Here is a 24,580-nt window from a genome sequence, read left to right as displayed (position 1 = left end):
AAGCCTTCACAGTGCAGATCAACTAAGAAGGTGCCTTGAGGTTAACTGTGAATCCTTGTATGTAATATAAAGAACCAGCTCTTTTATTGCTGATGATAGACTAGATAAGAAAACAAGAAGAACTTTGCTTCAGGTTAATAATTGGAATGCCTCAGCAAAATGGCTGATATGAAAATGAGAAGGGATGAGAGCAAGGTAGTGACAGTGGGCATGCGGGAGAAGGTTAGAGTCATTTCAGTGTCCTAACTGGGAAAAACAATAATGCTGAAAATACAGTCTGTAGTTTCTAATTGTGATTTTTAGTATTGCTTCTTAAGAGTATAGACATAGGTTATCCTAAGCATTTCAGTATCCAGTTTCATCACGGTACAAAATACCAAAAGTTATCCAAATGAAATGATATTTGAATGTTAATTTAATCATACAGCCATGGTGCAAATGTTTTTCCTTCTTAATATACTTCTTCAGTTTGAAAAGGCAATGTGTTAAATGTATTAGGGCCCAGCTCTAAATATAATATATTTATTATAGTCATAGGCTGTTTGGAAGAATTCAATAGTAATTAAATAGGTGCCTTGCTTTGTTCTTGCAATTAGAGATTGGCAAGCTTTTGCTGGAGTTGAACTTTATTGCATTTTTATTAGTAAGTTGGTATTTGTGTCTGGCCTTTAATAAGTTAGTTCGCATGCAACATTGATTTGCTGTCATCTTGATCATTACTCATCAGGAAAGTCAGATAATGGGATGCTTCATACATACTTCACTTACAGAATGTCATGGAACAAAGACTCATCTTGGAATGGTTGGATAGACCAGCTTTGATTGTTCTTTGAGAATATTACTTTGCAGACTTTTTAAGTTACTACAATATCATCAAATTTTTATTGCCTAAATAAGATTTCGTCTATAAAATGTAAAGAATGTCATTAAACAAAGCTGTATGTATGTAATGTGCAGTCATCTGCTCCTTTCTCTTCTTTGTCAGTAACTGCACTAACCCTATCTTGAGTGGATTCAGATCTAAACACCAGGAAGGCAGTTAGCAGTTCTCTGTATAACATGATATGCGCTTAATCCTGACTTAGCTCCCTTTATTCCCTTTTGTTTTTCTGAGTCTTTGAGATTTTTATCTTTTTTTTTTTTTTCAGTTGCTACAAACTACATTGAATACATGAACTTTTTTTCCATCCTTCCAAGTTCTGGAACGATCATATGTTTATTCATTGTGGTTCCAGTTACTGTTGCAGAAAATATAGGAGACTATTAATGACAACATCAACCCTACTTTAATGAAAGCCTAATGAAATTTGTCTTAGTATCTTAGATATTTACCTAGTATTACAATTTTTTTAATAATATAAAAAAATTAAATATCATTCCTTTGCCCAGTATTACTTGAATAACAGAAAACAAACCAATTATAATTTACTCTAATGCTTTTCATCTTGTCATTGCAAATTATGCATATAGCAAAGATTTTTTTCTCTTGGGTTACTCAGGTTTTATTTTAAATTTATATTTGATTTAAATTGTTTGAAGAATTGTTTGTTATTAATCAAGTAGGAATACTTTTGGTACTAATGGGTTGTTACTATTTGTGTATATATATATATATATATATATATATATATATATACACACACACACAAATAGTAACAACCCATTTATATATATATATATATACACTACTATATATATATACTACTATATATATATACTACTATAGTATATGTATACTACATTACTTCATATACAACTATACTAGCTTTGGCAATGACCCATTTTAAATACTGAAAATACAGCAATTTCTGCTACAAGAAAAAAGGCTGTATTTTTTTAACAAACTTTTCAAAGTAAACCTGACTTTAACTATTAAAATCGGCTAACAGTAAGTGCATTTTATACCTGAAAGTAGGTAATTATTGTACTTAGGTTCTAAATGTTTATTTTCTACCTTGATAATGTAGCACTCAAACTTAAGTAAGTAAGGCATACAAAGAAACTTAAGTATTCTCTTTAATGACGCTCTTTGCATGTCAATAGATATGTGTTTTAGCCAGCTATAAATGAGCTTAATCTACTTGAGGAAAAGATACCAAGTAATCTAATTTAAAATTGGGTACAGAGGTAAATAGGGAATTCTCATCAGAATGACTAAGATAAAAAAACTCAAGGGATAACACATGCTAGTGAAGTTGTGGAGAAAGGGGAACCCTCCTCCATTGCTGGTGGGAATGTAACCTTGTACATCTGCTTTGAAAATCAATCTGGCACTTTTTCAGAGAATTATGAATAGTGCTACTTTAAGATCCAGCTCTACAAGTCCTTGGTATATATCTGAAAGATGCTCAGCCATACAATAAGGACATTTGCTCAACTATGTTCATAGCAGCTTTGTTCATAATAGCCAGAATCTGGAAACAACCTAGATGTCCCTCAACCGAGGAATGGATACAGAAACTGTGACACATTTACACAATGGAACACTAATTAGCAATTAAAAACAAGAAAATCATGAAATTTGCAGGCAAATGGTGGGAACTAAAAAAAGATCATCCTGAGTGAGGTAACCCAGAAGCAAAAAGACACATATGGTATATACTCACTTATCAGTGGATATTAGCCATATTATATAGAATAAACATACTAAAATCTATAGTCCTAAAGAAGCTAAAGAACGAGGACCTTAGGGAAGATACTGAATCCTCATTCAGAAGGGCAAACATTGAAAGTGGGAGAAGACAGGCAACAGGACGGGGGCCTACCACAGAGGGCTCTGAAAGACTCTACCCACCAGGGTATTGGAGCAGATGCTGAGACTCCTAGCCAACCTTTGGGCAGAGTACAGTGAGCCTTATGGAAGAAAAGGGAGATAGAAAGACCTAGAGGGAACAGGAGCTCCATAAGGAGACCAACAGAGCCATAAAACCTGGACCCAGGGGGTCAGCCAAAGACCATGAATGGAAAGGGCTCCCAAGTAAGGGAACCAGGGGCTCTCTGTCATAAATTCAGTGGTAGGCTTTTTGATCACCTCCCACTGGTGGGTGTGCAGCCTTGCCAGGCCACAGAGGAAGAGAATAAAGCCAGTCCTGATGAGACCTGATAGACTAGGATCAGATAGAAGGGGAGGAGGTCCTTCCCTATCAGTAAACTAAGGGAGGGGCATAGGAGGAATAGAGGGTAGGTGGGTGAGAATGGGAGGAGAAGGGGGGGGGTCTTATAGTGGGATGCAAAGCGAATAAATAATAATAATAAATAAATAAAAGGAAAACAAACAAACAAAGCCATTTAGTTTCACCATGAGATTCTTGCTGACAAATTATTAATTCTGTGTAGAAAATACAGTTAAGTTTATCTATGTTAAATGAACATAATACAATGAAGAGAAGTAAATGGCTCTTTTATACCGTTCTGATGTCTTCATAGATAAATTTGTAAATAGCCAGTATGACTGATTGGATTTGAAAGCCTTAAAGGATTGAATGCAACAATGGAAGCTGGTTACAGACTTTAGTGTAACAGCACTCTTCTTCAAATAAAAATGGTGATTTCCATGAAATGTATTAAAATGACAATGTCTGAAGAAAACACATTTTTTTTTTCATACAGATTGGCACATGTTATATAGTTAATTAATAGGAACACAGATTTAGCCCAGAGCACTTTCTTTCTGAGATTAGTTGGTATTTGCAACACACTGTTTAGGGCTGCTTTGAAAGTGGTGCTTTCAGCTTTAAGCTCAAAGAAACCGAATGGCCCTGAAGTAGCCTCAATAAGGCAAAAGTAAATGACCTTGTATAGAAAAACAAAGACGCCAAAGAGAAAACTAACTTTGAGTGGACAATTTTCAGTTTGTGGAAATACGATTTTAGCGACCCAGGGAGCCTAGGCAAGTAGAGATGACACTATTCCTAGCTCCCTGGGAGGGATGAGCGCCTATGTAACTGTCTCTATCCTCTCCTCCTTTATGGCCAATATTCTTCTCTGTCTCTTGTGGAAACTGAGTTCTTCAGTACCTACCTTTGGTTTGCATATATGTAACTTAATATAGTCCCATTGCTACTAGCCAACAGAGCCTTGCCAGTCCTTGAACTGAGATGTACAGGTATCTCTTTCCACAGTGGGCCCTGTTGTTGCTTACTGATATTAGCTGATTGTACTATGTAGAGTCATCTCTATATCTATTCACATCATTCTCATATCTCTACCAGCTTCATCTCACAGAGTCCCTATCCCACATGCTTACATGTTCTTAGTCAAAGTTCTGTTGATGTAAAGAGACATTTCAACCTCAGCAACTCTTATGAAGGAAAGTGTTCAACTGAGGCTTGCTTACAACGCGTGGTAAGAAGCATGGTGGCATGCAGGCAGACATGGTGCTGGTGAAGCAGATGAAGTAGTTCTACATCCAGACCAGCAGGAAGCAGGAAAAGGGAGATATGAGCCTGGTTTGAGCTTTTAGAAACCCCAAAGTTCACCTCCAGTGACACACTTGCTCCAGCAATGCCAATCTCCTAATGGTAATATGTGGTGCCACTTGAGTGGTGGCCAATATGAGCCTATAGAGGCCATTCTTATTCACGTCTTTCTCTTTGAGTTTTTGCTTTGTCACCCAAAGGGTTTAACCAGAGCTATAATGCAGGCATGGGCTAACTCTGTCCACTGGTACACAAACAACTCCCTAGTGTTTACATCATTGAAGGCAATAACTTCCTATTTCCTGGCAGCCATAGCTCCCCCACTGGGTGAACATGGCTTCTTTACCCCTGTCCCATACACAGTATCATTGCTATTGTAGCCTTTTGGGAACTACAACTTGGAGATGGTGTAAATAAAACTGCTATTGATTTAGAATTTACTATTCTAATATTCTACACTCTTGATCCAGAATCTCCTTTTAAAATTGTTTTTGCTATGCTATCTAAATCTTCAATATAAATTTCATAAACTGAAAATAAATAATATGGTGGATTTTATGTCAAATAATTTTACTGAAAGTGATAATCGCTTGTCTTTTACAAGATATTTGGAACTTCTGTTTATATGTTGAGATGAGCATTATGATAAATTTAAAAAATTAAAAGGTTATTAATGGCTTTATTACCAAGCATTGATAACAGGTATATTATATGGAATAATAGATTGACATAGGTCTAGAAGAATAAGCCAGATACTTGTGCATGTGTTAGACTGGTCATCTAACACATGCACAAAGATACAGAAGAGAAGCAAGGGAATAAGTCTCCAAGAATTAACTTCATTAATTGTCTTTAATTAGCAATTTGGTGTTTCCAAGTGATTAACTTTGGTGGAACATTATTTCCTTTTGTAACTGTGTTAACAATTAGCTAATACAGTCATTTAAGAATAAATTGAGATTTCTGAGGTAACAGATAGAATTAGGAATAAGGACACATATAATACTCTGGTGACGTATTAATGTGATAAGGAAGAGGTAAAGTGAGAAACCCTTTCAAGACTTGGTTTGGTTTCTACTACTTGCTAGTATGACTGTGCATTTATTTCTGTGTGTGTCAGTGAACATTTTTCCTTATTTAATTTCAGCTACGACAGTGATAGCTGGTGCCCACCATTACCAGTGCAAACATACTTGCACCAGGGTATGGAAGATGAGCTGGAAGAAGATGATGATAGGGTGCCAACGCCACCTGTCCGTGGTGTGGCCTCTTCACCCGCTCTCTCCTTTGGACAGCAGTCCACTGCCACTCTTACACCATCCCCACGGGAAGAGATGCAACCTATGCTGCAAGCTCACTTGGATGAGTTAACAAGGGCCTATCAGTTTGATATAGCAAAACAAACATGGTAAATATCTTTAGGAAGCCAAAGGCCCTGCACTTTCTCCATACAGAAATGTTCTTGCATGTTTACTAAACAGCGGTGCTCATAAACCTACGGAGGTGGGATGAAAAAATAATTTTGACGATGTGTTAATCATCTCTCTATATAAAAAAGCTGGTGACAGAAAATTAAGTAAACTGACTGACGTCACACAGCATTTTAGGGAAGTGAATGGAGCAGAGATTCAGGCTATGTGCTTTTGGTGACACTAGAATGTTTTCTCATTCACAAAACAACTTCACTTAGTTTATCCTTGAAATCACTTTTAATGCCACAATAAAGGACTCCTTTCAAATTCTTCAAAGTGCCTGTGATTAATTCTGCATGTGGTTGTGAATATGTAAATGCATGCTCCTGGAAATTATGCTGGTTAGTGTCAGTTATTCAAAGACCCTGTTTGGGCTGAATTAAGAGGATTAGAAAATAAGAAAAATAAAAACAGTAAATGCTTCATGAGAAACCCCCAAACCACATTACATTTTAAAAAATAAGACTATACATTCATAAGCCACAGATGGAAGTCTGTCAGGTGCTGTGTGAAAATGTGGCAGAATAAAAATAGTACCAAGCCTCATGATTTTTAGAGAATTTTGTTTTTCTGAAGTACTGTTTTATATGTCAGTATATATGACTTATCAAAAAGTATCATCTGTTGATTTACATTACACTTGAATTCAGATGAAAGAGTTTCCATTTTTGGATAGCTCTAACTTACTGAGCTCTATTCATAGTGAAATAGTCATCACTCTCTGTGATTATGAGCTACTTATTTTAAAAATACACATAAGTATATATTTGAGAAGACTAGTTTAGGAACAGCACTCCATGCTGTCACAAACATGCTATTTGCCAAGGAACAGAAGACCCTTATTTTTTTCACAATCAGCAGATATGTTATCAATAGTCAAACATGTTACTATTAAACAATATTGTTTTACATAAAGCTACTTTGTACAAATATGACTAAATTTAAAACAAGTTTGTAACGAGACGTGAGATTTTTTGTTGACTCATGAAGTCATGCAGCTTTGTCATTTATACTTTAAACACACACCTGATTCATATTAGAATACTAGACAAATTTAATGTACAATAGTACCTAGATTCTACCTCCAAGTGGATTCTAATTTCTTAGTCTAGGGTTCCAGTGAAGACAGCCAAGTTTAGGTCCAGTTCCTGGAAGATGATGTGTCTTACCTGATATATGACTGGGAGAAATTTGTTTGCCTTTTATATGTATAATTCCCCCATGCAAAAATTAGTAGTGATGCTAATACTTGGCTTCTATATAAATTTAGAAGGGACCCACCCTACAATACCCTAAATTATGATTAGGTATATGATTAAAGAGTCCCCCAATTCACTCTGAAGTTTTAGTACATGCTGAAAGAGTTTTAAGAATTCACTGGATCTTCTATACTCAAAATTACAAATTATTCTCATAAAATACTATAGATTAAAATAAGCCAAGGTAAGTGATGTGGAACAATGGTCTGAAGAATCTCAAAGACATATCTCATTTTTTCCCATTGCAGTCCCAGGTAGCTCTGTTTACTCAACATTAGCAAGATGCCCGAACTATTACCTAGTCAGGAAGTCCATGGGAACAGAGCTAGAGTGATTGTCTTAGGACTATTAAGGTTGACTGCTATCCTGAATGACCTCACTTGTCAGCCCACAGAGAGATGAAGCTATTACTTTGTGACTAAAAACCCTATGATGATTTGTCCAGTTAAACAGTGTGTAGACCCAAACTTCCAAGTCAACAAACACTTGTACCAGAAAAAGAACATCCTACCCTCCACGGATTTGAAGAAAAATGCCTATCCTTTTTTTATTTTTATTTTTTGAGTTGAGGTGAAGCTCTCTATTATGTTTCATGAGTTTTAAGACTTAAATGTTTGCACACTCCATGGTTCTTAGCAAACTACCGGTATAATTCTAATTTCTTGTATATACAAGGGGTGGAACTTTCCCTTGGGTTGGTCATTTAGTAATTTAGTCTCCCATTTAGTAATTGCTTCATAGGTATTCCCTGAATGTGTGAATGAACTAACTCATTTCCATAGCTTCTACCTTGCCCTAGACTACATCCTTTTTCTCCCTGAGTCTGTTCTTACTTGATCCATCAATGTTATGAATGCAGTAGCTTACTTTGCTTATGAAAATTATTAATTCATTTTCTTACCTTAAAAAAATACCTTGCGGGTCCCAACTGTACTTCTAAGGATGCTGTTCATACTGACAGATGAATTGTGCAAAGTACTTCTTATTACCAGAAGATTGTTACAATTCATACATACCTCCATCTCGTATTTCAGACTACTTTCTAGCTCTGCTTCAATTAAGGAGTACATTTTCATGGCTTTGTAATTCTTTTTCATCAAGACATGCCAAAATTTATGTTGGATTATGTGTAGATTTTCCCTATTTCTCTCCCACCCTCAAATCTATAGAGTCATAGTGAAACAAACCACATATGTAATTCTGCTTGATATCCTCGTGTTCATCATGTAGCTTCCTCTCTCTCCAATGTACAAACTAAGTGTGATACCACATGGAGAGCAAAGTGACCTTGTCTGAGTTCAGGCCTAAGAGAGTTTAGTAAAAGTTGCTTTTCTTGCCTCACTATGAATTAATTGGTTGTGTTGAATGCCAGGGAGTTGCATGCTGCCTCAAATACCTGCTCTATAACATTAGAGATAAGGTCAGACGACATTGACGTGATGTCTGGAAGCAACACTCCCGGGGTTCACCCCTGAAGGATAAAGAACCCTGTTAATTTTAGTTGATTATAAATTCACAAATGCAATTCAGAGATAAATATTAAGCAAATTTTAAAAGTGATAAATATTATCAAAAAAATTACAAATGAGAACAAAAATAACCCTTCAACTTTTTTTTTTAATATAAAAAAGCCAATGGCAAAAATGCATTTTCCTTATATACAATGACTCTTACATGAGAAGGCACTTTTGACTACTTCTGTATGAAGTCAAGAAAAAATTGCACAGGCATGGAGCACATTCACTTTTTGTTAACAGTAACAATAACCATGAACAACTTCCGGTGATCATTTTATAGGTTAGGAGGAATTATTGAATAGTCTCACAGCAAATCAGCTGGATGCCAGGATGCAGCTGTTCATTGTGTTAGACATGAAATGTGAACCACGTCACTCAGGCTTCTCTTAGATATCTTCCAATAAAAGGAATGTTCATACATCTTCTATTAATTTTTATGAGGTTTGGATTAGACTTCTTTACCCATTACAAAGAGGTTATTGAACACACCTTATGTTCTAAATGCAATCCTTTAAAACTTTGTTGGTGAGATAGATTGCAATTACCCAGAGCATAAAGTATTTGTGTCTAATCTACACTGTGATAATGAAACAGCTGTTCAGCCTAATGTGGTGGGAATGATACCAAAAGCAAGCATCACGGGGCAGAAAGTGTAGCAGAAGCAGGGCAATCAGGACCTTACCCAACAAGCTGTCTTCAAACAGGCTGTACAGGTTAAAGCACTAACCTGGAAACCAAGTAACTATTGTGGCGGGCCAAAAGGTAACACTGATTTGTCACAAATATTCCTATTGTCTTTTAAAAAGTCTTACTACAAAAATTCTTGAACTATATATTTTCCTCTGTATCACCATATGAATATCAAAACGAGCTTTTGTAGTTCATGTGGTTGTTGCTTGGTGGGGCATGGGTCCATGTCAGGGTCTCTGCTGAAGTAGAAGAAAGTGATGCGAGTGAGTGAAAATGGAAGACGGTATGAGTTGCCATAACATGACATTTGACACCAATTTGACGCAATTTCATTGAATGTTAATGAATTGCTTTCTGTCTTTCATTTCTTTCTGTTTGAATTCCAGGCACATTCAAAGCAATACTCCACCTCCACAGCCCCCAGTTCCACCATTAGGTTATGTGTCCGGAGCCTTGATTTCAGATTTGGAAACAGATGTTCCAGATGAGGATGCTGATGATGAAGAGGAACCTTTAGAAATTCCTAGGCCCCTCAGAGCACTAGACCAGACACCTGGATCCAGTATGGACAATCTAGACAGCTCTGTGACAGGTAACAAAACTGATAGGATGGGAATAAGCGACCTATTTGCAACATTAAAATGCATCACAAATCAGATGGTTCCTTATGTAAGATTTATTCCACTCCATCTATTTTTGTACCATTTTAAATATGTTAATGTTAAACACCAAATTCAAAAAGGATTTAGAAATACTTTTGCTTTGCTGCTAAAATGATAAGGAAATTCATGAATTTTAAAAAGCTTTAAAGACATGAAAGAAAACTCAATTATATCCCAGGCTTTCATGGAAAGTTCACTCTGCTACAAAACCAAGTCTTTTACATGAAAAACCTTCACTTTTAGAATTGATATAATTTGTATATAGGAAGTGACAAACGAAGTGAATGTGCACGATCTTAGAACACTTCTTGATATTTCACCCTGGAACATCACTCCCTGATGAAAATAAGCGAGCCTTCAGAACGAGCCTCTTTTAGGTTGCCCACGCTGTTACATTTTTGGAGTGGAAACATGTATAGAGAGATAAGAAGTGCATTTATGCATTTCACAGTGCTGCATATAATCACCAGTCCTTGCCAAGAAGTGTAATTATTTTGCCTGTTTATTGCCTAGGCTTCTGATTTTTTTTTTCTTGTTCGCTAAGCAAACATTCCAGTTGGTGTTTGCCTGTGATGACTGTAGATCCAAGAAATAGCCTGTTTCCGATGATTTAAAATTGTCCAGTTGAAATCCCTTCTATACACAAATGAAACTTTCATCTTTCTATCCCCTTAATAACCTACCCCTTGACTCATAAACATGCCTCTCACTGGATAGGGAGGACATAGCTACCTCAAACTTGAATCTGACTTCTGCATTGTGTTGGGTCATCTCAGACAACCTATATTATGCTCACTTGGATAATTTTTTTTTCAATCCTAGAATGCTTTTTATCAGAGTTTCCCTGACTCCACTGGTACTCTGAGCACTTCCTAATCTCTACAGGACGGGCGCTGCCTGATAGGTCCACAAGCATTGCTGGACCTTGCTATATGACAGTGCAAAGGACACACCAGAGCCTCTGCTTTCCTTTCTGTACTTCTCAGCGTTTGAGGCATGTGTCTAATTTTCAGTTTTTCTTCTTGCCTGGAGGCTGAACTGCTCATCAAGCTAATTAAGATTTTAAAACCACAGATATATTGCTACAATTGGAAACACAGATCCAACTGAAGGTGACAGAGCAAAAATTAAAACTTTGGCACTTTGTGAGAGATGACTTATTGGTACACTATTATGTTAAGCCTCTTTGCTTGGATTTCTAACATAATCTACTTTAGGGCAAAATTCTGAATATCTTTGCATATTTCACTAGTAATACCAAACTGTTTCCTATTAAGAATGAAATTAAAGTTCCAAGAATAATGGCAAAAGTCAGCTATACCCTCTGAAGTTCTTTATTAAATATGGCAGAGACAATGTATATGCCTCTAAGTTAGCAAAATTTCATTTACCCTTTTACATGCTCGCTCAACTGCTAGTTAAGGTGTCTTATGCAAAGGTGGTCAGGCAATGTGCACTGCTCCAGTAGCTAAAGCTAATTCCATGTTCATGCCAAAGAGAGCTTTCATTAAAAAAAAAAAAAAGTTTCTTTTGATACTTGATTTAACTGCTTAATTGTTGCCATATAGACTTGGTTCCCTAGCAAAGGGAACTTTTCATGAAAGCTATTTAGGTATGTACATAGTCCTCCACAATGAATGTGTCCCATGAAAATACATCTCTTTAGTAATATTGTACCTTTCACCACAGTCACTAAATAACAACTTCCATTGTTTTTTTTTCCTTCCTTCTACCAGTAACTCAGAGGAGAATGTTGAATCAGAGGTTAAATTTGCCTTCTAGACCATTAGTTCTCAACCTTCCTAAAGTTGTGACACTTCAATACAGTCCCTCATGCTGTGACCCTCCCAACAATAAAATTACTTTCATTGCTATTTTATAACTGTAATTTTGCTACTGTTATGAATTGTAATGTATGTATTTGTGTTTTCCTATGGCCTTAGATGGCACACATGAACTGGTCATTTCCCCCAAAAAGGTCAAGACCCACAGGTTGAGAATTACTGTTCTATACTGTGAGTGTGAGTGTGTGTGTGTGTGTGTGTGTGTGTTTATTACAAAGCTTGTATATGTACATAATAGATGGTACTTAATGTTTTGAGTCTGAGAGCACGAAACATGCATAAGTAGATTAGATTATGAGTATACACGGGGAGTATATGAGTCATGGTACAAGGTGTGTGAGTGAATATATTGAGGGGTACGCTTTCTCTGCCTAAAAATAAGCCAATTCAAGCTGAAATTTCAAGGGAAATTGCCAAAAAGAATGGGAGTTGGGGGAGGTGGACATGCAGGGACAGAGAAATACAGAAAGGGAAGAACAAATATATCTGGATTATAAGGGCAAGAGCCTCTGGGGGAAGGAAAGGCCAACCCCTTAGCTAGAAAATTCAGGGTAGAATAGAGGGCAACATATGCTTACCATACCTTGTAACAGGTAGAGACTGGCAGATGCTAGGAAAAGCTGAAATGACATGATTAAATAGACACCTCACATGCTTGTTTCCAGTCTGAAACTGAACAGGGGTGAGCATATTAGAAAGTGCATAAGCACTTGATGTGAGTACATCAATTTATGTGAATATATAAAAGGAATGAGTAAATATAGAAAGAATTGTGACTGTATATGGAGAATGTAAATTTGTTCGTCAGCTAGCAGAGAGGGTGCATGGGAGAAGGCTCACGTGTACATGCGTTTTGGGGATTTTCCCCGAGTTATCTGTATGCATTAATCACTATGCCTGCTCTGGCCTTTGCAGGCACTATACCCATATGGTGCACAGACCTACTTTCTGGCCAAACACCTAGACACATAAGAACAAACAAACAACAACAACAACAACAAAAACAAAAACAAAAACAAACAAAAAAAAAAACCCCAAATACAATTATCCTAGATACAGAACTCACCTTTGTAAAGAAGTACTTTAACTCAGAATATGCCCAGAACAAGGGAACAATCTTCCAGGTCCCTAAATTCTGAAAAGAACATTCATTTAAGGAAAAGATCAGCAGAAGAAAGTGTCACTGGCTCCAAATGTTAGTAACAAAAAGCATGACAAACCTATTGCTTTATGTAATTATTGCCAAAGCAAGCATTTATTCTGTGTTCTTACTTCTATTACTAGATCAGGAATTTATATTCATTAATGATGATAATGATGATGAAATAGTGGCACCCTCATAAATACAAAACATTCTTTTAAGCACAGTGGTAGCTGTTTTTTGGATGGCCCAGAGACTGAAGAATGGTATTTCTAAGCCCCATTTTTGTTTGGTTGGTTTTGGTTTCTTGTTCTTTTTTTGAGACAGATTTTTACTATGTAGCTCTGCTGTCTTGGAACTTGCTATATAGAGCAAGATGATTTCTGTAATCTGTTAAAAGTGTGTACTACCACACCCAGACTGGATTTTACATTTTAAAATTGTAGCAAGGAAACCAAAGGGGGGAAACAAAGCAAAAGGAAGGAAATATAAGGGAGCAAGAGAAATAATTTCCAGATAACGGAAGGAATCACAAAGAGAAAGGGAGACAAAGAATGAAGCACTGATGTTTCAAAGTCTAAAGTACTTACTATCTGGCACTTTGCAGATACGTCCTTTCCTCGGTTTTTAGGATTTACCCTAGCTTAGTTCACTTAACTCCAAAACTATGATTGCTGATGTCCTGGTTTCATAGGTAAAGACATCAAGTCACAGGTGATTCTATCATTCAACTTCATCTACCTAAAATTGTACATATCTATATAACCATCTCTCTCTTGTTCTCTTTATCTCTCTCTGTGTCTATCTCTATCTATCTATCTCTATTTATATATATATATATATATATATATATATATATATATATATATATACATATATGCTCACACACAAAAATCAGTTTTATGATAACTAAAAATTACTGTAATCAATGGTCTAAAAATGCATATCATTTATGTTTGGAGTTATCATATTTAAAATGAAAATGATGACTGGGTTGTTAGCCAGCATGAGGCTTTTTCTTCTCTATATATGTACAGATGGATAAATATATATTTCTAAAAAAGACATAAAATTATATGAACACATTAATCCTTACTGTGTACTTACTTAGTCAAGATCATGATAGGCGTTGTCAGATGTGACAGTTATTTTTTCTTGCATTTTTTTCTACATTCAGTTACAGTGCACTGTTGAAATTTAGCTGTCCACATATTTCAAGAAACCATCATTTTATCATTTTTGGTGATCTGTGCATCGCTTTATCGGGTTTTTTTTTTGGTAATCTGTGCTTCTAACTCGTCATAACATCTATTTGACGGTCACAAAGCACAACACTAGCTTTACTGCTTTAGTGCACTTCTTGTCGTGGATTTGAAAAAAAAAAACACTCAAAAGTTCCCATATTCAAAAATAACCTAGAGATATTTCTGCCTAAATGCCAATCCACCATCATAGGGTAACAGAGAGAGACAGGGTTCAGCAGTGTATTTTCCACAACGTCCATGGTGGAAGACAGGGCTAAGTATTTTCTGGATTTAATGATAATTCCCTGAAACATTAAGTTCCAGAAGATGGAGTGGAGAGACATATAGAAAAGGGTGTCCTTAACATATAGCTGAGATTCTAACTACTTTGGTGACAGAACTAAGGACAATAATGAAGCTGGTAAGTGAGAAAGAGATTGATTTGGGTATTGGAACTTACATGTACATGGTGACTAAAATGATATCCTGGAGCTTTTTTCTTGTCTTATTTTTGGACAATTTAATTATTTTCTTTTAAAACTCCCTCACCGTATCAGTGTAAGAAAACACCACTTAATTTCTCCTTCTCTAACTTGATACAAAGGTGTTTAGAAACTTAGCCATTAAAATTTTTCACCTGAGGTTTTTTCCCTCTACTTCAAAAAAATTGAAAACAAATAATTTTAGTATTATGGGTATTTTTGATAAATGCACAAGTGACAAATTCATTGCCTTAGGCTATTTCAGCAGCTCTAGGACCTTTAAGGCAAATTTGACAGATGAAATGGTAGATGTTACATATAATGATATATATATATGATTTTTTATCAGAGTGAAACAAGTTAACAGATGTTATATAACCCAAGGAAAGATGTTCTATGTATTTATTTTGCTTTCCTTATATATTACACACACACACACACACACACACACACACACACACACACACCCCACAGGGAGAAGGGGTAGATTTGCTGCTTTTCCAAATATTGGGAGGACATTTCTACACATTTTCTCCATTTTTTCTTTGTCTATAAAAAGTCAATATTTGGACTAATTTGACCAAAGACAATTACAACAGAAGATTTGTCTTCTCAAGTAGTTAGACAAGCAGTGGATTAAATATTGGCTCAAAAATGGGGGCCATAAGTTTTTGTAGCTCATAAAAATGGTAATGCAACAATTAGCAGGGTCATATTATATAGCACAGACTTTACTCCAGCCTAATGGATCTAAGGATAAGCATTTATCAGCAAGGAAGGATTTAGCATAAATTGACATGTAAATGAATTGACGACTGATCATAAATTAATTTTAGTGCTGAAGATGTAATAGAGACACAGCAAGATGCCACTTTATCATGGCATTTTATGCTCAGTAACATTTAAGCAACTTAATGTCCTATGTGAGATTCTTCTTCATCAGCCTGAATTAATTTCTGATTTTTTTTTTCTGGCCTTTCAGCATTTTTAAGCTGAAGAGTTTAGGAAGATTGAAGTTGTAAACACCAATAAATTTGGCTATGTGGCATAAATTCATTTTTCATTAAATGTTTAAATATGTATTGATTATGTTTGTGGTTGTAATGTGTCAGAGGAGTATGAACTGCACGCAATTTGTAAAGATTCCCCAGCCAAGTTGCTCTTACCTGCTGTTCTCGTAATTTTGACATTGTGTTCAAAGATGCGAAAGACACTGTTATTATGAAAATGACTTACTCTTTAATCTACCAATTAATGCTTTTCTCATCCTATAATCTCCTCTCTCTCTCTTTCTTTCTCTCTCTCTCTGTGTCTTTTTCTCTTTCTGACTTTGCCCTTCGTAATTGTTTAAGTTAACATAACCAATGAAGGTCAAAACTAGTACCCGGAAAATACGTTTTTAAAATTTTGTAGAAGGGATTTTAATACACAGTATGCAGTATGGTGATGAAATACGCCCATACAGTTTGAAACTCTAACCCATGGTAGACGCATTGTTTATCCTGGTACAGTGTAGTGGTTGTTAGAGAAAAAGCCAAGAGAAAAGTCTCATTTCTCTCTGATTTATGCTCCTCGCTTTAAATCGTCCAGTGAAAAAGACAACCAACTGGCTTCCATAGGTTTCGCTCTGTACCGTCAGGCATTCCAAGGCCTAAGGAGGCAAGGCATGGTATGTTTCTAGTCAGCTCTGAAGCCATTTATGCAGATCCTTTGCTCCTAGAGGAAATATAAAGTTATATATATATATATATATATATATATATATATATATATGTATATGTATATGTATATATATGTATAACAGTAACTCAAGTTTCTCTGCTGCCTGACGACCATAGGAAGGCCTGCTTTGTGGTACTCAGCTACTCATTCTTCCCAGAGAAAGAGGGAATACACTGAGGAAGAACTTTGTGAGGAAAACAAAAAAAGAGGAGGCAAATTTTAAAGGACGTATCAGAAAGGCTAGATAGAAAATCACAGCAAAAACAGATTATTTCTTTCTTTCTTTCTTTTTTTTTTTTTAGTAAGTGGCAAACATAGGCATGGAAATTCACATGAAGGACTTGAAGAGAAAAAGCCCACTCTTTTGGGAGGAAAGAGAAAAAAGGGACTTTCTCTTGGGAGGGTGTATAGAACGCTACCTTTACGGTGATGCTGCTGTGACATGGGATGTTCTCCTTTGCATTTTTCAGTATGTGAGACTCAACTGTTGGTGAGCTAGGCCACCAGTGGGAACCACAGGTCTGGCACGAGGATAATGGACTCAGATACTTTGGGTGGAAAATTGAAATAACAAAATATTTGACTAAGTGTGTCTATGTGAGTTTGTGTGACTAAGAATCACACATAAAAATAAAATTATGACTTAAGGTAAATTCATCATTTTACCTTGACTAAAACCACCATAAACTACCACAATTTTAATGTAGTACAGCATAGCATGTATATAATGTATATTATACCTATATGCATAGAATACATTCCATTACATTCTTAAAATTGTGTTTGTTATTATTTTTGTTGCTGGACAATCACATCATTATTTTCCTCATGTCTAATTAATCAACAATAATTCACTAATAAATATTATTTAATGAATAGATAAATAAATTTTCTTGGAATGTTTATAGAGGTGTTCTTTTGAAAGTAAAATAAGGTCATTGCTAGGGTGTTATGTACCATACAGACTCATGCAGAGAATTCGCAGTGAAGAATGAGCATGCTAGGCACCTTTTATCCAATACGACAATCTTTACTGAATTTCTGCACTGCGATGCCCCACGGAAGACATACCTAAGAATGATCAGCAGGTAGTTCTTTATCTCTAAAACTCTGCTTCTTAGGGAATGTAGATGCAACAGCTGCAACCAGTGGATGGAACCAACAAATTTTTGGCATAATGTTTAGACAATGAAGGTGTTGAACCTAATTTTTAATACAAAACTGAAGACGAAACAAAATTAAGGCAACAAAGAGCTAGTATTTCATTGAGACACGGGAGTGTAGAGGTGGTAGCAATGAAGTGTGCTTGAGTGGGGTGAGATATTGTTGCGTGAATACTGATACTACAGAGTTAGACAGGAGTCCACATTAAAAGGACCCAGCGACTCTGTGTGGACGTCATGATGCTGACAGGGAAGAGATCTGTAAACTGAGAAATGAAAGTTTGAAAGTTCTTGAGAGAGAAATTTAGACAATGGCAAGGAAGAACAGAGTTATCTGAAAGAACTAAAGAGTTAAAAGATAAAATGAGTGTGAGAGATAAGTGAGTTCCTATTTTGACAGTGAAAACAGCCTGTGGAAAGGACGGGAAATGAGGATTCCCGTTCTGTAGACCTACCCTCAGCTGTGGCTCCACAGTCTTTGGTGACCCCTCACTGAACAATCTTGGATTTTCCCTTATGTCCTGTGGCACCGAACCACACAGTGCTTACATCATTTCTTCTTTCGTTGTGGCCTATTAGTCCTTGACAGTGTTCTTTAGCTCAGAGGAGGCCATGTTGCTGGAGTTATTTATCTTAGCTTCCTTGAAGTGGCCTGTGTCAAGGGGATTTGCTTGGAGTGTAAGGATCCTGATTGTGTGCTTTTGCCAACTAGGGTCCACACTGCCCTTCTCTGCTCTTCCTAAAACTACTATATCTCAGTATATTAAAATTCTCTTTTCTCTGTTTTGAAAAGGAAACATCTCTGTCACTGACCCTTTTACTAACACCTCAAACGCTTAATCACTCTATTCTCTTAAAAAGAGGAGAAAAAAGCCAGAAACTGTAATATTTGATTCTCACCCATTTCTTATAAATATATCTTTGTGTCATTTAGAAAACCTAACACAGATTTTATAAACGCATGTTTGTATCCCTTTTTTAAATATATTTAAATAAGCACTACTTGGTAGTTTATTGAATTAAGACTTCAATAACAAACTCATATAACAAACTAATATAAATATCATATTAATTATAATAAATAGTTAAATTCCCACTGTGATTTTTTAATTAAAAACTGATATTCTAGATATTTATGAAAATGCTACTTGTAGTATCTCCAAAGTACTTTGTGAGGTTATTTATGTACACATAACGTTGCAATTTTCCCACTAACACCTTGTTTCATTTTGCAGAAAAACTCACATTAATGCTCATGATATTCTTCATAGTGATTTTCAAAGGCACCATTAGTAGTCAAAACAAAACCGGAGTTATTGAGCTAATTAAAAATTAAAGAATTCATAACAACTGTCATAAATAGAAATTCAGTAAAATACTGTTTCCTTATTATCCATGTTGGTTTGATATTGTTTAGACACTTTATGTATGAGTTTTTATTGTTTTATGAATGACTTTATTTTAAAATCTTGATATAGTTGATGGAGTCTGAACTAACTTTAAAATATGTTCAGACTATTTTTTAACCGTTTCCTTCTCTTTAAATACATTAAGTTGCTTCAGTCAGATTACTCTTGGTTGATGCACAGAAAGTTAAATATACATAGCAGTCCTTGGGGAAAATGATCATATGATAATTTAATCAATGCAAAGATTGAACCAATTGGAATGTGTTTTGTCAATGAGCTACAAACAGATATAGATTTTAAATGGCCTTAGTTCTTCTGTATTTAGAATGTTGGAGACATAGATGATAGTGGGGTAAAGCACGTACAAGCAAACTTTAAAGAAGCAGCGAGGAAACGAAATAAACAACTTGCTCATTAATAGTGTGTTACAGCAGATGAGATCTCTGATATATAGAACTTACTGGACCACTACATTTGTTTTTAGGTTCAATGGTAAATGGATGGGGCTCTGCATCTGATGAGGATCGTAACTTTTCTAGTCATAGATCTAGTGTAGGTAGCTCCTCAGATGGCTCCATCTTTGCCAGCGGCAGCTTTGCACAAGCCTTGGTGGCAGCAGCAGATAAAGCTGGTTTTAGGCTGGATGGAACCAGTCTTACAAGAACAGGTTGGTAGACTCAAGTCAACACTCTTTGCATGAGAGAATCCTGTCCTCCGGACACTGACCTTTCCTCCTGTTCTTTCTTCTCAGTGGATCTAACTACAGGCTTTCTGAAATATGCATGAACACAGTTGGATGGGATCTCTGTTACCAGAACTCTCTTTTGATGCTAATATTGTGGAGCCAATAATAGGTTCCTACTCACTACCTTGCATCTACCCATCCTTTTTCATGGCTCTTCTGGTTAATTGCAGTATGCTTCCTTTCATATTACAACAAAGCCACAACTAAGATTGTCATTAAACTTTCAGTAACTCACGCATTGCAAAATCCTCACAAAATCAATAATGAACCCGGTGATTAAAATTATTCAGCTTTTATCTCTTCTACTCTACCCCATTTCTTTCTGCATAGGCACTTTCTGGGAAGGGCTTTCTCAGCATGGGGTGAATGGGTCTAAAACTTCTATCTAACAGCTCACTTGGCTGATGGTATTAATTGTTTAAGATTTTAATACAATAATTCGCTACTTGTTTTAAAGGATGCTAACTAAAGATACACCAAATGTATTTGTAGTTAAGTAAGATATCTACATGTGTATTGTTCTTTACAGCAAATCAATTTTGATTTCAAACAGCAGAATATAATAGCATTAAAATCTAATTATGTAATTGTTATATGCATCTGATGCCACGGGGGGGGGGTGATATATAACATTAGCTATAGTAATTTACAAGTAATTTTGTAATTAAATGAGGTGGGAGTTTTTCTGTTTTTTGTTTTGTTTTGTTTTTTGAAAACAACTTTGGCATGATGTTTGTGCCCTTGTATTTTCACATATACTTTCTAACTGCATTTAATAGAAAGATAATATGTGCCTTTACTATGTTGTCTTAACAAATAAATCAATGAAATATCAAATGCATTCTTAAATTTTAATAGTGTTCCAATAGTAAAGAAAAAAACTTTCAATTTTTGCTACACTTTCAGGTTATAAAATTATGTCTTGGATATTTTCTCTAAGTTTGACCATCAATATTTTTTCCTAGTATGCATTAAGTATGCTTCAAACAAAATGGAAGAATGTCTTATTCATCACAAAGGTTTATTTTTATATAAGATCCAAAGTAAAATATGCTGTAATATAACTGTTATTTGAATTTTCTTGCTTCCTAAGGCATACATCAGAATCTTTATGTTGCCTGAGTGTTTTTTGTGGCCTTTCTTATAGGCAGAAAAGGGAAAAGGTACAAGGAATCTAAAAACTTAGAAGGCATAAGTGCACTAGAAGCATGTATGCTAATTGCTAATAAAGCATTAAGCCATACCAAGACACAGTGACTTAGGAAAGTGTAGCTACATATTATAATTTTGTATGAAGTGAAAATATGCACAGGCACATAAACATGTTCATATAAACCAGTCCTCTCTTACCATAAGAAACTTAGAATTAAAATAATTCATTGTAGAAAATGTATTAGCTGTTTTTCTCAAAATAAATTCCATGGATATATTCTAAACAACAACAATAACAACAACAACAACAAAAAAAAAAAAACACATTTCATTTTTAAAATTAAAGTGTTGGGTCTGTTAACACACAATAATATTGCTCAGAAAACACTTATCACATTTTAGATACACACTAAGACTATAACTTGACAGCTTCTATATTGATCTTATTGACTCCTGCTAAAAGAGGTAGAATTCACTCTGTATCAACATTAAATGGTAAGGTCAATTTTATTTAAGCACCTTTGCAGACCTATCTTGTAAAATTTCAAATGTTACTACTCTAAACATTGTTTAAGAGTCTAAGAGCAAAACTTGACTAATAAATAAAACTACAATTATTTTTTAAATTTTTTCTTTCTTATTTTGAAAGGTAAATGTGGCATACATTTGCACAGATTTATGAAAGTATTACCAAGATTGTTAAGATTAATAAAACTATACTCAAGCAATGTGAAGCTTTTGGTTGAGGGATTTATTTCAGGTTCATTTGCTTGAAATGTGTATTTGTTGGATGGGGTGTTCTTAGCTTATTAAAAATTGCATAAATTATATGCAGCAGGTCATGCATTTTGTGTAGACATGTAGAGTGGTTTGCATCCGTAGGAACAGTCATTAGATAATCTAGTAAGGATACAGACACAAGGCAAGATGAAAACAGTGTTATAGTGGCATTCTCCATGTCCATTTCCTTGGTTTTCATTTCAGGAAAAGCCTTTACCTCCTCTCAAAGGCCGCGGCCCACCAGCCCATTTTCTACTGACAGTAACACCAGTGCTGCTCTGAATCAAAGCCAGAGGCCTCGGCCTACCAAAAAACACAAGGGAGGACGGATGGACCCACAGCCAGTGTTACCTCATCGGAGGGAAGGGATGCCAGATGGTAGGTTATTTGTCTTAACTAACATCTCCTCATAAAATATGTTCGTTGTTGTTATTAGCTTTTGGTAAAGTAGCTATTGTAGATTAGGCATTACCTAAATACCTACCAGTTCAGACACTTGAGATCAGGACATGTCTAAATAAAGCACCCTCTTTTTCAGTCATGCAAGATGATGATGATGATGGTGATGATGATGATGATGATTATTATTACTATCATATCTCAAGAAAAATCTATAATTTTACTTCCCAAAGTTTCAGCTCTCCCGAAAATTTCCAGCATCTCATTTTAATTATATGAAGGAAACTGTCATTTTTTGTGCACTTGTCATTATGTGAGAGCACTTGCAATCTGCAGAGGTTTTGTTTGTTTGTTAAGAGAAGCCGTGAAGTGAATTAGTTAAATTTTGGTTTCATAAATTTCAGAACTAGGCAGACATGGGCGGTGGGTATGAAACCTTTCTTTGTTGCAGATGCTGCAATATGTGATCACAATATTATCGAGAGTAGAAAAGACAGAATTTATTTCTCATTTTAAAGTCTAGGAAGTATAACTTTTGGTGTCAGGTGATAGGGTCCTTTATGACTATAGATGGTGTCCTCTTCTTGTGAGCTCACATGATGGAAGAAATTTCTGTGTTATTCTCTATAAGGGCCTTGAGCCAACTTCATGACTTAATGACCTCACAGAGCTCTCAACTCCCAATACCATACCAATAAACAGTAGGATTAAATTTAGTGTATGTATTTTAGAGGCATAATGATTGCACTTATAAGAAAGACTCAAAATTTGTTTTTAATATTTTTTTTCTGTCAATGTCCAAATTGTAAATACTTTTGACTTTGAGAAACACGGGATTTATGCCCTAAATCCACTCTTTGCAGTGTGACTGTACATACAGAAAAACAGATTTTAAAAAAAAGTAACTGTGAATGTGGCTCAGTTTGTAGAAAACTTGCCTAGCATAAACATGTCATCGGAGATTGGTTAGCCAACACTCCATAACCTGGGCTGTTGTCACATATATGGAAACTCAGCACCTGTTATGTTGAGTCAACAATACAAGTAGTTCAAATTAGAAGACAGCCTAGGACACAAGAAACCCAGGTCCCAAAAACTACTAATGTGAATGATTTTCAATAAAACCTTATTGACAGATGAACTGGTGGCTGAATTTGAACAGTGATGTAGTATTTAAATTATTTTATTTGCATGTAGCATTTAATTAAGTACTGCTATCTTCCAGAAGCAATATTGCTGGAAGACATACATTCTCAATAATGATCATTGTATTATGCCTACTGAGTATTCTTATCTATAGTATCTTCAATTCAGTTCTCATACAGTTTAAATATATTTACTCTACATTTTATCTCAAGGCTGTGTAACTTAATATATTTAAAGTATTCCTTGTAACTTTAGATGCAAAGAAAAATTTCTCCCCCTTCTTAAAAACACTTCATTATAAGCTTCCAAATTTATTATGAGATCATTTTACTAAATATCAAGAGGATGAACCTAGCCAGGGTGAAGGTTAGAGACATTTGGAAGGATCCCAAAACACAACCTTCTTGTTGTAATAAAATTATGTAAGATATAATGCATTTACTGCTAGAAGAGTCCATACCCAGTTCTTAGGCATCAGACATAACAGAATAAGGCAACACCTTACCTAGAAACGAATATGCATAGATAGATAGATAGATGGATAGATAGATAGATAGATAGATAGATAGATAGATAGATAGATAGATAAATGGGAAGAAACTGGAGGCCATCATTGTACTTTCTTTAAATCTTACCATGCTAAGACTTAGAACACCATGCCTGTTTTTTTTTGTTTGTTTGTTTTTGGTTTTTTTTTTTTTTTTTTTTTTTTTATACATCGCTCAGGTTTACTTGTTTTTCCTGCCTACCTTGTTTCTTTGGGAAGTGTTTCCATGGAATATGGAAATCAAGGATACACGTATACTCACAGACCTATAACTTGACATTTCACAATGAAAACACACACACATACACACACACACAAATTGCTTACTTTTCCTTTCTGCTTCATATGATCTGAGGATTTATTGATCACTTCAAGTAATTCATAATGTTGATCTCATACTCTTAACATATAAACTTTCTATTTGCTCAGTTTAAATCGAAGGAAATAATTGTTATTCCTGATCAAATCATTCTGCTTCAGAAGGTCATTATTTAGCAGCATTTACTGTATAAAGTTCTACACTGAAACTTTTGAATTATAGAGTTTATAATAGTCTTTATGAGAACATTAATTAGGGTAATTATTCTTGGCTGTTTTCTCAAGTATTTAACCTCAGCATCTTAGCACAATAATAACCTTATTTTTATCCACACAATCATCTTTCAAGCTCAGATGGCTGTCCTTTAATCAGTTAGTTATACAAGGCTTTAGGATTTGGGGATACTGGGATATCATCTGTGAGTGTGTGTGTGTGTGTGTGTGTGTGTGTGTGTGTGTGTGTGTGTGTG

General features: G+C 35.4%; 1 protein-coding gene across 9 annotated transcripts in view; it reads left to right on the top strand.

Annotated features, from left to right (window-relative positions):
• Robo2 (roundabout guidance receptor 2) overlaps positions 1 to 24,580 on the top strand; it is a 526,320-nt gene that overhangs the window by 490,494 nt on the left and 11,246 nt on the right. For 5 of the 9 annotated variants that reach the window (XM_055617833.1, XM_055617832.1, XM_055617838.1 and 2 more), the window contains 4 exons: positions 5,566 to 5,826; positions 9,743 to 9,948; positions 19,508 to 19,690; positions 21,905 to 22,078. In XM_055617833.1, coding sequence (XP_055473808.1) covers positions 5,566 to 5,826; positions 9,743 to 9,948; positions 19,508 to 19,690; positions 21,905 to 22,078 — 824 coding nt within the window. The remainder of the gene's footprint in view (positions 1 to 5,565; positions 5,827 to 9,742; positions 9,949 to 19,507; positions 19,691 to 21,904; positions 22,079 to 24,580) is intronic. The other 4 variants (XM_055617835.1, XM_055617840.1, XM_055617837.1 and 1 more) reach the window with 1 other exon arrangement.

Source organism: Psammomys obesus, unplaced genomic scaffold (assembly GCF_907164565.1).
Source record: "Psammomys obesus unplaced genomic scaffold, mPsaObe1.curated_primary_1811, whole genome shotgun sequence".
Classification (NCBI taxonomy): Eukaryota; Metazoa; Chordata; class Mammalia; order Rodentia; family Muridae; genus Psammomys; species Psammomys obesus.
Note: the sequence above shows the minus strand (reverse complement) of the source record. Positions and strands in the feature narration are given on the sequence as shown.